Source organism: Entelurus aequoreus, linkage group LG27 (assembly GCF_033978785.1).
Source record: "Entelurus aequoreus isolate RoL-2023_Sb linkage group LG27, RoL_Eaeq_v1.1, whole genome shotgun sequence".
In the NCBI taxonomy this organism is placed as follows: Eukaryota; Metazoa; Chordata; class Actinopteri; order Syngnathiformes; family Syngnathidae; genus Entelurus; species Entelurus aequoreus.
Genome location: NC_084757.1, coordinates 28,132,256 through 28,149,168, shown reverse-complemented (window position 1 = coordinate 28,149,168; position 16,913 = coordinate 28,132,256). Strand labels below are relative to the sequence as shown.

At 39.2% G+C, this 16,913-nt stretch overlaps 1 protein-coding gene across 3 annotated transcripts in view; it reads left to right on the top strand.

Annotated features, from left to right (window-relative positions):
* The window catches only part of eps15 (epidermal growth factor receptor pathway substrate 15), a 73,418-nt gene extending 57,348 nt beyond the window's left edge, over nucleotides 1–16,070 (top strand). For all 3 annotated transcript variants that reach the window (XM_062039303.1, XM_062039301.1, XM_062039302.1), the window contains exons 24-25: nucleotides 3,697–3,902; nucleotides 13,996–16,070. In XM_062039303.1, the coding sequence (XP_061895287.1) occupies nucleotides 3,697–3,902; nucleotides 13,996–14,136 (347 nt within the window). In that variant the 3' untranslated portion in view covers nucleotides 14,137–16,070. The remainder of the gene's footprint in view (nucleotides 1–3,696; nucleotides 3,903–13,995) is intronic.
* The last annotated feature ends 843 nt before the right edge of the window (nucleotides 16,071–16,913 follow it).

Genomic DNA, 16,913 nt, shown 5'->3' with positions numbered 1-16,913 from the left:
ATAACTCCTGGAAATGACTGGCTTAGAATGGCCAAAGGTATAGATGTGTGTGTCCAAGTTAAAGGAAACGGCAGGCTGTCTTCTTCTCATGGATTTATTACAATCTTTGCAAGCTGTGTAACGTTTGCTGTGGTCTGGAACAACATGGCGCACAAAAAAAATATCAGAAATGCAGCCAATATTACATACGGATAATGTGTCACGAGACATGCAAATCAAATACACAGAGGACATAAGTAAAGGGAATTAAATGAGCTCATATATACCTACAAACAAGGCATAATGATGCAATGTATACATACAGCTAGCCTAAATAGCATGTTAGCATCGATTAGCTTGCAGTCGTGCAGTGACCAAATATGCCTGATTAGCACTCCAGAACAATTCAATAACGTCAACAAAGCACAGTACATCATAAAACGTTTGGTGGACGAAATGGGACAAAGAAGGAGTGGCATAAAACACGCCTTTCTGTGGCAAAGTCGGAGAAAGTTGTACATGTAAATAAACTGTCGAGTCACAGTCCACACGACGGTGAGTTCAAGGGCCGCTGAAATTAGTAGGACAAAATGGCGCTCGCCAAATACTCTCATCAGTGAAGCATAAACACAAACATATCAAACAGTGGGATTTCTAACCATTAGGAAGGTTTGTGTCGTGTTTGTCCTCCTACAGAAACCGTATTACAACATAAAACATATTTTTCACCCCATTTTTTTAATTCCATTTCCATACATTTTTCAAAAAGCTCCATGGAGCCACCAGAGTGCCGCGAAAGAGCCGCATGGGGCTCTAGAGCCGTGGGTTGCTGACCCCCGGCATATGCCGATCGATGGGCCACTAAGCCAATTTTGGTTCTAAATTGGATGTCAAAGTGTACCAACTTTTTGGAATACGTCCTCAGCCTTCTTCTGTCCAGGTGAGAGGCAGGATTTATGATATACAATAAACTTCCAAGGCTCGGAAGCGAGGAAACCGCAGACCAATCGATTATATTGCCGTTATAAATAGTTTGTTTGCGTTAGCGCTTATAATAACAATATCAATTATACTTTTGTTAATATTCAAATCAAGAAACATAATTGGAATATTGTTGGCGGTTTTTGGATGGTTATTGGGTTTTATGGGCAGAACAAAGGACCTCCCATTGGCTCTGTTGTAAGCGGACTTTTATTTACCTTTATTTACAAGTTAGAATGCATTATTTAAAAAAATCCACCCGTAATGATTTCATAATGATTGTGAACGATAGGCAAAATAAACAACAAAAAAAAAGTTCAGTTCCCCTTTAAGAGTTGCGTGGATTTCCTACTGAAAATTGGCGTACGTTCAAATCCATAAAACAGCATAGGCAAGAAAAAAATCTGAATTATTTAGGGGGGGCACACACTAATCCAAGCACATTTCTTTTTTACATCCCATTCAATGTGAAATTGACCGCAGATGTTTGCGTGGCTGGGCACGCCCAGACCATGCCCTTTAATAAATACTTAATTCATTTTGAAATTAGCCATGTGCCTGAGTGCTGCATACTCTGAATTTAGTAGGAGTCAGTGGGAGGTGGGGACGGCGTGGCACGGTTGGGAGAGTGGCCGTGCCAGCAACCTGAGGGTTCCTGGTTCGATCCCCACCTTCTACCAACCTCGTCACGTCCGTTGTGCCCTTGAGCAAGACACTTCACCCTTGCTCCTGATGGGTCGTGGTTAGTGCCTTGCATGGCAGCTCCTGCCATCAGTGTGTGAATGGGTGAATGTGGAAATAGTGTCAAAGCGCTTTGAGTACCTTGAAGGTAGAAAAGCACTATACAAGTATAACCTATTTACATTTACATTTAGGTGCTTCTTAGGTTTCGGGCAAACGAAAGAGGGTTGAGATTGTGAGCCTGTTAATGCCGTGGGTTCCGAGAACCGTACACGGGCTGAAATAAAAAATAAATGAACTAACATCAGGAAGAAGGTGAAGAAGAAGATGGATGTGCATGGCCAAAACAGGCGGAAGGACTGAAGATAAAGTAGTGCTGCATCCTGTTCGAAAAGATACATAAAACTTTAGATGAGGTGGATGACTCTGATTTCCCCCAAGAAAAATATATGTCTAACTTACAACAAAATATGTTTATACAGTAGCCTGCTGGCAGCCAGATTAGTTTCATATTAAAATTATGCAATATAATGTTTGCAATTGTTACATTTAAACATGCCAGCATATGAAAAAAGATACAAAAGACTTTGACTCTTGTTTGATTACTCAATTTAATATTATAACACAGGAGAAATACTTGCAGTAGAAGCCGTACGTGACACAAAGTCGGATCAGTACTCTGGTGCCATTGTGCAGCAACCTTCGGCGGCTGCCTTCTTCCTGACTGGCAAAGCTGGTGCTGGAGTCACAGGAAGTCAAGTCAAGTCAAGTCAAGTCAACTTTATTTATATAGCACATTTTCAACAACTTTTTAGATTGCACCAAAGTGCTTTACAGGTTAAAAAAGCATGGAGCAAACAAAAAAACAAAAAAAAACCAACAACAAAAAAAAAAAAAACTAAGCAAAACAAAAAAAAAACAAACAAAGAACATAAAACAATGAGTGTGCTAAACAAGATAATGCAAATGCAATACGGTAAAAGGGGTCGAATAAAAAGTTTAAAAAATTTGCAGAATAAAAAAAATAAAAAAAATAAAAGTGCTACAAATTGAAAAATACAACTAAAGCGAAGGGGTGGGAGGGGGGGGGGGGGGCTAGAAATGGTGGCCTAGTGGGCGGACTCAGCTCGGGTCAAAGGCCAGCGAGAAGAGGTAGGTCTTAAGGAGGGTTTTGAAGACCCCCAGGCTCCGGGCTGACCTAATGTGGAGGGGAAGGCTGTTCCAGAGCTTAGGGGCGGCAACGGAAAAGGCTCTGTCCCCTCTGGTCTTTAGCCTGGATCTGGGGACCGCCAAAAGCATTTGGTCAGCTGACCTCAAGGCTCTAGACGAGGTATGGTGATGCAGCAGCTCGGTCAAGTATTGTGGGGCCAGACCATTTAGGGATTTAAAAACAATTAAAAGTAATTTAAAATCAATGCGGTGACGGACAGGGAGCCAGTGGAGTGAGGCCAGCACTGGGGTGATGTGCTCGCGTTTTTTGGTACTGGTGAGGAGACGGGCAACCGCGTTTTGCACAAGCTGCAAACGGCGGAGTGATGCCTGATCAATGCCAGCGTACAGTGAGTTATTGTTGTCTAGCCGGTGTGTGATGAAGGAACACATTGTGACATCAATAAGTGGCAAAATGATCGCCTATATAGATGAATAGACGTCCTCACAAATATTAATATGAATATGAAGCATTAAATGCATTAGAAAAAAGTGGATTTTGTGTCCTTGCTTCGATCTTTTTTACATTGTTGAAATCAAATGTTGGCAAAGCCCGAACAACCACCTCTGTGTGTTGCCAAAGTATCCACGTCCTGCAGAAATGTGCAGTATGGCAGCCCTGGTCCTTAGCTTTCAGGAAATGTGGTCCCAAAAACACTTAAGTTAAATATCCCTGCCATAGTGTCTTGCTCCACAGTCTTAGTCTCATAATCTTTTCTGCAGTGGACCAGTTTCTTGATTTTGCTCTTCCAGTTCGTTTTTTTGTTAGCGTTCAATTCCTGTGTGTCTTGTTTGTAAACAGCCCTTCTGTGCCATTAATTAGCCTATATCGTACCTCCCATGCAGGTAAGAGATCTTCCCTCTCCAGAACTGAGTCCTCAGACTCCTTCCATCGACGAGGGCATTTCCTGCCGCAGACCTCAGGAGATTTCTCCTCCTCTTCTTCCTCCTCCTCTCTGCCTGCCAAGGATCCCATAGCCGACCCCTTCGCCCCTTCCTCCCCTCCACGTCAGCACATACAGGAAGGTGACCGATTTGCCAGCTTTGACAAAGTGAGCATCGCCCTCTTGCCCTCTCCCTCACCTCCACATGACACTTCTGAGTAGGCGTCCATCCTGCTCTTCTCTCTTTTCCTCTGCTCTACTTTATTCTCTTTACCTCCTGCTTAAAGGAGCTGTTTGCAACTTGCTCTGTTATATTTTCCATTCCAAAAATATAACAAGAACACTGTTTGCTAGTTTAAGTTACCATCAGGGTTTTAACAGAACATAGACATTTTAGTGTCTTTATTTTTCACAATTAGTAATTATGTTCTTGCCACACGCACACAGAGAGTCACAGAGAAGCAACTAACAATTGGCAGTCATGCTGTTAGGATAGGCTGTACATTAAATTAGTGATTCTCTCTTTTTTAATTTTTTTATTTGTCCTGTCCAGCCACTCAGGCAAATCATATTGCTATACAGATTTACTTTACAAAAGAGAAGAGTGGGATACTCCTGTTGCTTTATTTGTATTTGACTTAATTAAATGGATTTATTTCATGTTCGGCCGAGCCAGACCAGAGCAAGAGGGGATAGAAATAAGAAAAAAAGGAAGACAGAGGGGGAAATTGCGGGGACAACAACATCAGCAAATATGATATATTATTCTCTAACTGTGTTATACACAGGCTCCATCTAGTGGTACACCAAATAATCACTTAATTAAAGTACAGTGTTTTATTTTCCTATGTTCAAACAGCGTTAACAGTTGGCACCTCTAGGTACTGTAGTTGTATAATTAATATTGTACATAGCTACATCTCCACAAAGCAATGAAGTGTGTAGAAGACGTCGATCGTGGGAGGAGCTCCTTACAATATTTCACAGTTTCATGTGTGTGTTCAATAGTTTTCAGTGGGTAGTAAATCTAAATTGATATAAGAGATGCACACTGACTACTCTGAAGGTTAACCAAGTTTAATTTCTATAGTATTGTCCCTTTAGAAGATGTAATAAAATGCCGGTTGTATAGGGTGTATAGTTTGTCTTGCAAGTAACACCGGTTTTGCTGCATCTGCTTACTATCTCAGTTTTGTTTTGGATATGTAGTTTGGGCTTGAAGTACAAACCCCAAAACCAGTGAAGTTGGCACGTTGTGTAATTCGTAAATAAAAACTTAATACAATATTTTGCAAATCCTTTTCAATTTATATTAATATAATAATATTAATAATTTTAATATTAATATTAATTGAATAGACTGCAAAGGCAAGATATTTAATGTTCGAAATGAAAAACTTTATTTTTTTTGCAAATAATCATCAACTTAGAATTTAATGGCAGCAACATCTTGCAAAAAAGTTGGCACAGGGGCATTTTTACCACTGTGTTACATGGCCTTTCCTTTTAACAACACTGTAAACGTTTGGGAACTGAGGAGACCAATTTTAGAAGCTTTTCAGGTGGAATTCTTTCCCATTCTTGCTTGATGTACAGCTTAAGTTGTTCAACAGTCCGGGGGTCTCCGGTGTGGTATTTTAGGCTACATAATGCGCCACACATTTTCAATGGGGGACAGGTCTGGACTACAGGCAAGCCAGTCTAGTACCCGCACTCTTTTACTATGAAGCCACGCTGTTGTAACACGTGCAGAATGTGGCTTGGCATTGTGTTGCTGAAATAAGCAGGGGTGGCCATGATAACATGGCTTGGGTGGCAACATATGTTGCTCCAAAACATCACAAATGCTGGCTTTTGAACTTTGCGCCTATAACAATCCGGATGGTTCTTTTCCTCTTTGTTCTGGAGGACACAACACCCAGAGTTTCCAAAAACAATTTGAAATGTGGACTCGTCAGACCACAGAACACTTTTCCACTTTGCATCAGTCCATCTTAGATGAGCTCGGGCCCAGCGAAGCCGGCGGCGTTTCTGGCTGTTGTTGATAAATGGCTTTGGCTTTGCATAGTAGAGTTTTAACTTGCACTTACAGATGTAGCGACCAACTGTAGTTACTGACAGTGGTTTTCTGAAGAGGTCCTGAGCCCATGTGGTGATATCCTTTACACAATGATGTCGGTTGTTGATGTAGTACCGCCTGAGGGATCGTAGGTCCGTAATATCATCGCTTACGTGCAGTGATTTCTCTAGATTCTCTGAACCTTTTGATGATATTACGGACCGTAGATGGTGAAATCCCTAAATTCCTTCAATAGCTCGTTAAGAAATGTTGTTCTTAAACTGTTCGACAATTTGCTCACGCATTTGTTCACAAAGTGGTGACCCTCGCCCCATCCTTGTTTGTGAATGACTGAGCATTTCATGGAAGCTGCTTTTAGACCCAATTATGATACCCACCTTTTCCCAATTAGCCTGTTCATGTCATGTTTGTTGATCATGTTTTTGTTTGGCCATGTGCTGTTTGTTTTTTGGACTCTTTTTAGTTCCTGGTTGCACTTCCTTGTTTGTTTGTTACCTTGACAACCATTAGTGTCACCTGTTTCACGTCTTGGACTCACGCACCTGTTGCTAATTATGTTCTCCTGTCTCTGATTAGTGTTCGGCCACCCACCTGCTACCCGAGCACTAATCAGAGGCATTATTTAAGCCTGCCTTTGCCTGTCAGTCGGCCTGGCGTCATTATTTGCTTCATGCAACCTGCTACGGAAGTTTTGTTTCATGCCAAAGTTTTGTGAGTATTACTTGTCTCAAGTCCAAGCTAAGTGTTCGCTTCTTTGTTTCCTGCGCTAAGTTTTGTGCTTTAGCTCCAAGTGCGATCAGCGCGTTGTGCCTTCGCTTTGTGTTCCTTTTTTGTTTGTATCTCTTTGAGTTTTGGGTAATTAAATCATGTTTTTACCTGCACGCCTTGTTCGGAGTAGTCCAATCTGCATCCTGGGAGAACAACCCGTAGTGAGCAGTTCACCTGTGGGATGTTCTGAATAAGTGTTTGAATTTCAATTGAATTTCAGCAAATATTTGATTAATGTATTTTTTCAATTTCTTTGTGTATAAATCTAATTGGTTTTGTATTTTTTGAAAATCTGTGGTGTTTCTAAGTATCACTAGATACAGACTATGTACCAACTGTGGTACTTGTAGAAAACCGCTATACAAGTACAACCATTTACCATTTACTATGTCAAATAATTTTTCATACTTTTTTAATCCGACACAAGGAAATTCTCAATAATGTAGACATTATTCATACAAGTAAACATGTATTTACACTGATGTTTCCAGTTAAGTCACTTATTAGCTACTGACATACCACTGTCATGAACTGTATTTCTAAGAGCCATTTTTTAGAATGTTAATTTCCTGTCACAAAGGGTTTATTTCTCTTTCCCCCTTATCTTTGATCCACTTCAATTGATTTGCATGAATTCAGCAGTGTTTTTATTAATTCACCGTACTGTCTGAGTGAGTCCTCTCATGACGAGAGCCCAACATGATGGCTCTTTTACATCCATAAACTGTTATTTTAATGGTTTTAATTGATCTTCCAGATTAACGTATTGTCTTATCTGCTAAATAGTTTTACACCCCAATCCTTGAAGAGTTCATTAAAAACAAACCTCAACCTTCATAACACCTTAATTACTGATGATGTAAGCTTTAAGTAACATTTTATCATTCCTAATTGTGGGAGCCAAATTATGATTGATTGTAATTGGAAAAAGCAATGCTGTATGTGTATACAGCTAATTAAAGAAGTTGAGGTAATGTTGCAATTGGTTAAAAGTTATGTAAAGATGTAAGCTTTATTTTATGTTTCTTCTATTAGGACATGAGCATATGTACGGTCTGTCCTAAGTTTTTACTCAACTGCAGGTATTTATTGGCGTAACACAGAATGTCCAAACCTTCTCCTTCAAGGGCTGCATACAGAAAAATTAAAGGGCCACTTTGTGCAATAAAGATGCTAAAACCAATCCAATGTAGCTTAATATATACTAAGCTATCTGAAAAAAACATTAGCATCTTTGCTACCCCTGGCATTAGGCATTTATTACAGGAGGGCTTTATTTTCAATTATTTTAGAACATGAAATATTTAAATAATGACTTTTGTATCAAAATAGATAATTACTGCTACTAATGTTTCTGAAAATAATACTATCCGAGTGCAGCTGGGATAGGCTCCAGCCCCTGCGACCTTGAAAGGGACTAGCGATAGAAAATGGATGGATGGATAAAAACTAGGTTGGATAAAAAGTTGGTTGTGATATGCAGACTTTGCAACTAGAAACTCACAGCGACAGTGGATGGAAATAACTTTGGTCTTGCCAGGGGAGCAAACTGCCAGGGCTTCGAAGCTTTACTTGTCATTGAATATACCTTTTTCTAAGTTAATTTCTGCTCTCCTATGAATTTATTTGACTCAACATTAGCCGGAACGCCGCTGCTTTATCACGGCTATGGTTTGGACTTAGGGTTAACTGTGCGACAAAAGAAATGGTGCCATTTAAAGGAAACTTGCTAACTTGTTAATATTGCATTAACTTTGACAGCCCTAAAACAAATGAATGATATTAGTGTATTCAATGTGTTACAAATCCCAAAACCAGTGAAGTTGGCACGTTGTGTAAATAGTAAATAAAACCAAAATACAAATGATTTGAAAATACTTTTAAAAACAACTTCCATGAAATGCTCAGTCATTCACAAACAAGGATGGGGGGACTGTCACCACTTTGTGAACAAATATGTGAGCAAATTGTCGAACAGTTTAAGAACAACATTTCTCAACGAGCTGTTGCAAGGAATTTACGGTTTTTACCAACTATGTCCGTAATATCATCAAATGGTTCTGAGAATCTGGAGAAATCACTGCACGTAAGCAATGATATTACAGCCCTTCGATCCCTCAGGCGGTACTGCATCAAAAAGCAACATCAGTGTGTTGGGCTCAGGAACACTTCAGAAAACCACTGTCAGTAACTACAGTTCGTCACTACATCTATAAGTGCAAGTTAAAACTCTACCAAGCAGAGCCAAAGTCATTAATCAACAACACCCAGAAACGCCGCCGGCTTAGCTGGGCCCGAGCTCATCTAAAATGGACTGATGCAAAGTGGAAAAGTGTTCTGTGCTCTGACGAGTCCACATTTCTAATTGTTTTTGGAAACTGTGATCGTCGTGTCCTCCGGACCAAAGAGGAAAATAACTATCTGGTTTGTTATAGGTGCAAATTTGAAAAGCCAGCATCTGTGATGGTATGGGGGTGTATTAGTGCCCAAGGCATGGGTAACTTACACATCTGTGAAGGCACCATTAATGCTGAAAGGTACATACAGGTGTTGGAGCAACATATGTTGCCATCCATTCTGTTTTTATTTCCGAATTGCACAACATGCCAACTTCACTGGTTTTGGGTTTTGTATAATAATAATGTGTAGAATTATATGTTGTTACATAACTATTATATCAAAAGCTCAAATTCCTCAGATTTTTCTTTCTACTGTTTGTCAGCAGACATTAAATAATGCTTATTTAGTGGAATAAGCTGCTACTAATGCAAACTTCAACTTCACAGATACTACAACCACTTGCAAAAAATATGGAATCCCCAGTCTTGGAGGATGTTCATCCGGTTGTTCATTTTTTAGAAAAAGGGGAGCGAACAGACATGTCCCAAAACAAAATTGGTATTTCAAATAGAACTTTCTGGCTTTAAGAATTACTAAAAAAAAATAAAAAAAATAAATGATGGTAGTCAGTAATAGTTTCATATTTAGGTCAAGCAGAGAACATTTGGAATCATTCAATTCTTAGGAAAACGTGAAAATCATGAAAAACAAACAACAATACTGTACAACACACCACTAGTACTTTGTTGCACCATCTCTGACTTTTACAACAGTACTCTTCGTCAATCTTACTCTAACTTTATCTGATTGCGGTTGTCAGATCTGGTTTGCAGGTTGGAGTCTTGTCATGGACCATTTTCTTCCGCCACAGATTTTTAATTGGATTAAGATCCAGACTCTGTGCAGGTCATGACATTGGCCTTTTGTTTATTTTCTTCAAGGAAAGTCCTTTGCTCTATGGCAGTATGCATTATCATTTAAAACATTTTTTTTGTTGATATTTTGCAACATTGCGTCAGGATTTATCTTGTTGAAAAAGTTTGATAATCCTCTCCTTTGTTCCAATTGACTTCGCTTTTGTCATGTCAATCCACAAGGTGTGGACACTCATGATTAAAGGCAGCGTAATTAACATATTTAATCTGATGCAAGTGTTAGGTTTGGAAATGAACATTTATACCATACCAACTTTATTTATGAAGCCGTTTAAAAACAACCACAGTTGAAAAACAAAGGGCTGTACACCACAAACAAGTAAACACACAAAAAGCAGAGAAATAGAGGCAAAGGACAGACTAAAATGTATAATTTAAAACGGAGGTCAAATAAATATATATGCACATAAAAAGAGCAGATCCAAATTATCTTAAGATAAATTTGTTAGATAAAAGGAGGTAAAAAAGTTAAAAACAGTTTTAAGCAGTTCAAAGTCTCATGCATTATAGGGTGATTCCATCATTTTTTTTCTCTTACAATTTTGTCACTCCACTTAATTTGAAAATAAAACAGTTACTGACGACCACAATTTATATTCTTGATTACTTAGTGTTTCTTTAAGCCAGAAAGTTTTCATTTCAAATGACGATAGTTTTGTGTCATCTCTGTTATCTGTTTTTTTTCTACAAAATAAAACAACTTAATGAACATTCTACAAGTCTGGTGAGTCCATAGTGTATTGTCCATAGGTGTGAGTGGGAATTGTTGTTGCATACTGTTTACAGCAGACCTGGGCAAATTAAGGCCCGGGGGTTGCATAAGCTTTTCAATCTGGCCGCTGTACATCCCCAAATATTTTTTTAGATCTTTAAGATGGAAACTGGAGCTGCTATTATGATGTGCAGTGATGTTTTCAAATTACCGTAAGTCTTGAACTATACAAAGTATTTCAATGGTTGGAATCTGAGCTTTTGCATGATATACTAGTTACTAGGGATGATGTTTGATAAGGAATTATCGAGTTTGAGCCTATTATCGAATCCTCTTATCGAACCGATTCCTTATCGATTCTCTTTTCGAGTCCAGATAGGTTGTTGTATATGGAAAAAAACACACAATATTTGGTTTAAGAAAAGCTCACTTTTATTATATAATAAAAAAATTAAATCTAATAAATAAATAAATATTGACTGTTACCCACCTAAAAAAATAAAATAAAATAAATAAATATTGACTGTTGTTACCCAAAGTATATTAAGTGGGATTTATCAGAGAAACAAATATATACAGTAACACAAAAACAACCTGTCTCTGCGATCACTATAGGTGTAAAAATAATAATGTAGTGTTAAATAAAATCAGTCCCTTGGGAACAAAACTGAAAATAATACAGCTCTCCAAAAAGTGCACTTCTGCTGCTATTTGACATAACTGTTTGTTATGATGCTTTGACATTTTTGCACTTTATTTCTTTATTGAAAGAAAATTCTATGAAGGGAAAAGTTGTTTGCAAATGTGGTTACAATGCTAAAAAATGAAAAGTTAAAGCTAAAAAAAGAAATACACTTTATTGAGTTAACATTATTTCTTTATAGGGGGAAAAATTTTATGAGCTAGAGAATATAACAACTACACTACCCAGCATGCAACGGGAGTTACGAGCATGCGCGGTAGCCCCGAAAAGTGTTGTTGCATGTTGCCACGCTGTGAAAGTAAACGTCAAGAACTCAGCCAACACGCCTCGTCTGCATTATTTATAATTAGACAGACAACACATATACAGTGTGATTTTGTTTTCTTTACAAGGAAAGAAAAACAAAAGTTAAAAAAGGGAGATGTGTTGTGTATATATGTATGTGCTGCGGTTGTTTTAAGAACGTTGCGACAGCTGCCGTAAAGGAGGTGCGTTGCTAGCCTGGTTGCTATGTTTCCGGTTGGTCGTAAAAGTGTTCGTCATGTGTTGTACCCTGCTAAAATCTCTCAGTAAAGTTATTCGATGGATTATAGCTTTTGTTTTAAACTTTATTACACCTTGGAGCGCTTTTTCCCGTCCATTGTTTTCCTGCTTTCGCTATCTGCGCCTAATGACTGAGCTACATGACGTCATTTATTGTGATGTCCCACGGAGCATTTCTGGTCGGGACGGGATTCGAATAAAGAATCAACTCTTTTCCTTTACTATAGTGGTCTCGATAATGGGTACCGGTTCTCAAAAAGGGATTCGAGTCCGAGGACTCGGTTCTTTTCTTATCAAACAACCGGGAAAACCTACTAGTTACTATGGTAATCTGAGGCCCCGTTTACAATAAGGTTATCCATGGTAAATCACACCTAAGCTTATCCATGTCCACACACAACAATGCCACCGTTTAAGACCCCCGCGCCCCTCCGTCCGCCAGGCGCAACGCGACCTAGTACGCATGCGCGGAAAATGCACACGTCATAGTCATCTCCAGTGTTGGTTTGTGTGCAAGTTCTTAAGTTTAACTTATCTGAGTAATATCCAGTGTTGTGGTATTTCAATTAACTGGAATCCAGTGTGCTGCGGGGCCCTATTGTAGTGAATCACACCAGAGCCATCATAAATTAATCACATTTTTATTAAACACGTAAACTAAGTGATAAAGAACATTTTACATCAATCAGTCTAGGGATCTAGATATCTGGTCAGAACACTCCTCACTCTTTTGCCTTCACCTTTATTGTCCATTTGTTTTTGGTGACTTTATATACTCTCAACCTAGACTTTGAGTCCACGACATACATGGCGGACAATAACTGATACAGTCTGCTTTGCCAGTCCAAATGCATTCGCTGTTTTCCATAGTTTTCTCTCGTCTTCCCTCGATGGCCAAGTAATACAAAGCACACGCTACCTTTTTTATCACATCCACGGAAGCTCACATTCTCCTTGTCTCTTCTTCGACAAATGGACAAAGTTTTTCGCTAAGTAGAATCACAGCTGACATTCGAAAGTTCTCTTGCCGTCTAAGAAGTGTTGTATCCAAAATAGCTGCAATCGCTTTCTCTTAAGGTATTCATGTGTGATTTCCACAAGTGTCTGTACATATAGAGGAAGGAGAAACACGGGCATGTCTGGATGACTCGCCTTCATATTTCCAGTGGTTAGCTCCGAGTTACGAAACCGCTTTATTATGAAGCTGGCTGTGGCGCGTTTTTTCTGACGTCACTTCCTGTGTGGGGCGCAGTCTTTCTGGCGTCACTTCCTCTCCGAACTCAGTTTGTAAACGATCAATGAGTCTATACAAAGCTAAGTGCCGGAGATTCAAGAAATACACAGCGCACTTAGCCGTGTAAAAATTTGTCCGAGGAGGGGAACCTTAAACGCTGGTTTAGTGTGGCTGAAACGAGGCTAAGGCTAAATAATTATTCGTTTAAGGGGCTAAACGACTTAGTGTAGACATGGCCTAAGTCACAGCAGCTGAGACGAGGCACCAAGCAGTGTGGGTGGGTAGCGTTTCCACAGAGTGTCAGCTTGAAATGCGGGTGTCAGGGACAGATGCGGTAGAAGATTTTTTACAACAAAGTTCTAAAGTTTAGTGATACATCAGATTGTAGGTGGGGTTTTTTTTACCCTTTGCGTTCATATTTCACCTTGTTTGCTGCATTTTAGTTGCGTTTCGCTTGATTGTAAAATATGTCGATCAAGAGGGGGTGTGACGTTCATATGTTGTCAATATTCAGTGTTTTATCGTTCATAGTTAATCATGTAAATCCCACATTCTATATTTTCATGGACATTCTGGGTGTCTCATTCAGTAAAAAAAAACTAAATTCCATTCCGTTTTTTAAGGTGGTCTGTCATAACGTTTTTTAGCATTCAATCAGACAATGTGAGGTTTTGTATTAGTGTTCCTAAAAATCAGATATACTGGCCCCCAGACACATTTTTTTCTCTAGAGTTGGCTCCCCGAGTCAAAATAACTGCCCAGACCTGGTTTACAGTATGTGCCCTGCGAAGGCAGTCCTCCTATTGCCTGAAAATAGCAGGACTAGACTGTGAACAGATGAATGAATGATTGCATTGCGTTTGATCTATTGAGAAATGATGTCCGTCTTTGAGAATCATTTAACTGTGTTCCCTTTCTCCTCATTCACTCTTGTGTGCATGTGCAGTACCCAACGGAGGAAGACATGATCGAGTGGGTAAAGCGCGAGAGCGAGCGAGAGGAGAAAGAGCGTCTGGACCGGCTCACCCAGCAGGAGCAAGAAGACTTGGAGTTGGCCATCGCTCTCAGCAAGTCTGAACTCTCCTGAGGGAATTTCCACCTTTGCCCTCCCCTTTTCCTTTCCTCAAAATCCTGGCAAAGCCTGTTTAAGCACCAAAGCAAAAAAGTGGACCTAAACCAATGTTGCCCATAAGACTGGCACACAACTGGTCAATCCAGAATGTAACTTATTCTTAGACTTGCACTCCCATGCTAAAGTTTGATCAACTAACCAACTAATAACAGTCACTTATAAGAACATCATTACTAATAACTTTTAGCATTCTCCAATGTTCAGAATATCAGCAGTAAAGCGGGTTTAGCTCATTCAAAGTGAAACATCTGGACTGTGGCAGCCATAATCACTGAATGTGATTTTATTTCATGTTTCAAAACCAGATGACAAATGTTGGGCATGTTGTCTTGACGTGTGACGTGCATGCCAGGTTCTTACTATAAAATAAAATAAATAGACCATATTGGTATAACTAAACAGTAGCGAATTGTCCAGGATGTAGCCCGCCTTCCTCCCGAATGCAGCAGGGATAGGCTCCAGCCCCCTCGTGACCCTGAGGAGAAGCGGTAAAAAATGGATGGATGGATGGCTGGTTCATCTTAGTATTGTGTTGGAGCAAAGCATTAAAAGCAACATTAAGATTATTTGTATTTTCAGATATTAAGTCAACTGGCTCTCTTTGTCATTGCAAATAATAAAATACCACTGCTGTCCAAAAAATACCCATCTGTGCTATTCCGTTACTGCCGTTTTATCATTGTTCACACCCAGCTTGGTGAGATTTGGACAAGGTGGGGGCAACTGGGTGCAATCAATAGTCAGAAGGTGTATTTTAGAATTAAAGGTACTTCAAAACCTTAACAGCAGAAACGGAAATGTTTACTGCACAAATGAATGGAAGTGGTGACAAGGGGGCCAGCTTTACACAGGTGTAACACAACTATATATATAATTTCTATGTCATATTTTAAAATGGAATTCATTTTTGAAGTACAGTTACAAAAGGGTTAGTGTGATTGTTAAACTTTTTTGTACGACCTGTTTAAGCCCTTTGGTGTGGATGAAATAAATGCATAGATTATAAACGAGCACAGATGTGATGGCGAGAGATCATAATGTCATGTAGTGAAGGCTAAAGGCTCAGCAAATGCATGCAGCCAAGTACTCAAGCTAAAAAACCTATACCTCCCCTCACCTAGAAGCAACTTGACATGCAGTAAACTACAACCATAAGAATCAAATCCTAAAAGAATATCTCCAACACAATGTTGACATCTACAGTAGTAATGTAACTTCCAGGTGTTATTGATATATTATGTCAATTATTCACTTACAGTACAGGCCAAACGTTAGGACACACCTCCTCATTCAATGCCTTTTCTTTATTTTCATGACTATTCACATTATAGATTGTCACTGAAGGCATCAAAACTATGAATGAACACATGTGGAGTTATGTACTTAACAAAAAAGGTGAAGGTGAAATAACTGAAAACATGTTTTATTTTCTAGTTTCTTCAAAATAGCCACGTGTTCATTCATAGTTTGGATGCCTTCAGTGACAATCTACAATGTAAATAGTCATGAAAACAAAGAAAACCCATTGAATGAGAAGGTGTCCAAACTTTTGGCCTGTACTGGATGTTGTCATTGGTTTCAAATTACAGAATACCAGAAGAAAGTGACTGTCTTTATTCCTCTAAATGCCCTTCCTCTTCTGCCTGTACCCCCTTTGCTATTTGTAGCCTGATATGAGACTCGTTGTTTTCTCTTTACTTGCTCGCAGTTTACTTGTATTTTTTTTGTAAATACAGTACAAGAGTATCCCGGGCATCACACCTCATTTTGTACAGACTGTTTCCAACCAGCAACCACTGTTTTTACTCCAAGGCATGCTCACAAATTGTATTATATCTCTTTTCTGACAAATATGTAATGCACTAAATTAAAAAAGAATAAATATTTGAAATCCTATATCTGCCATTTTTATTGTATTCTGGACATTTTTAAGCATAATTGTGATTGACACTGTGAGGTACAACTTGATATGTTTGTGGTTGGTATGTTTGCTCTCATTTACTGTACTGTAGGTACCTGGTGCCTTTTACAGGTTCAACTAGCATGGTTTAAGGCGGGGGTCATCAACCCGCGGCTCTATAGTGCCGCCCATGTGGCTCCCTGGACCTCTTTCAGAGATGTGTGAAAATGGAAAAAGAAGAAGAAAACATTTTTTGTTTTGTTTTAATATATTTTCTGTAGGAGAACAAACATGACACAAACCTTCCAAATTGTTAGAAATCCCACTGTTTGTTATACGTGCTTCACTGATGAGAGTATTTGGCAAGCACCGTTTGTCCTACGAATTCCAGCGATCCTTGAACTCACCGTAGTTTGTTTGGATGTACAACTTTCTCTGACACTGCCACAGAAAGACATGTTTTATGCCACTCGTTCTTTGTCTCATTTTGTCCACCAAATGTTTTATGCTGTGCGTGAATGCACAAAGGTGAGCTCCATTCTATGTGTCATACTTGATCATTTCGCGATATTGCCATATTTTTGCTGAAAGGATTTAGTAGAGAACATTGACGTTAAAGTTGCAACTTTTGGTCGCTGATAAAAAAAGCCTTGCCTTTACCGGAAGTAGCGTGACGTCAACGGTTGAAAGACTCCTCACATTTCCCCATTGTTTTCAAAGCAGCTAGAGCGATTCGGACAGAGAAAGCGACGATTACCCCATTAATTTGAGCGAGGATGAAAGATTCGTGGATGAGGAACGTTAGAGTGAAGGACTAGAATGCAGTGCAAGA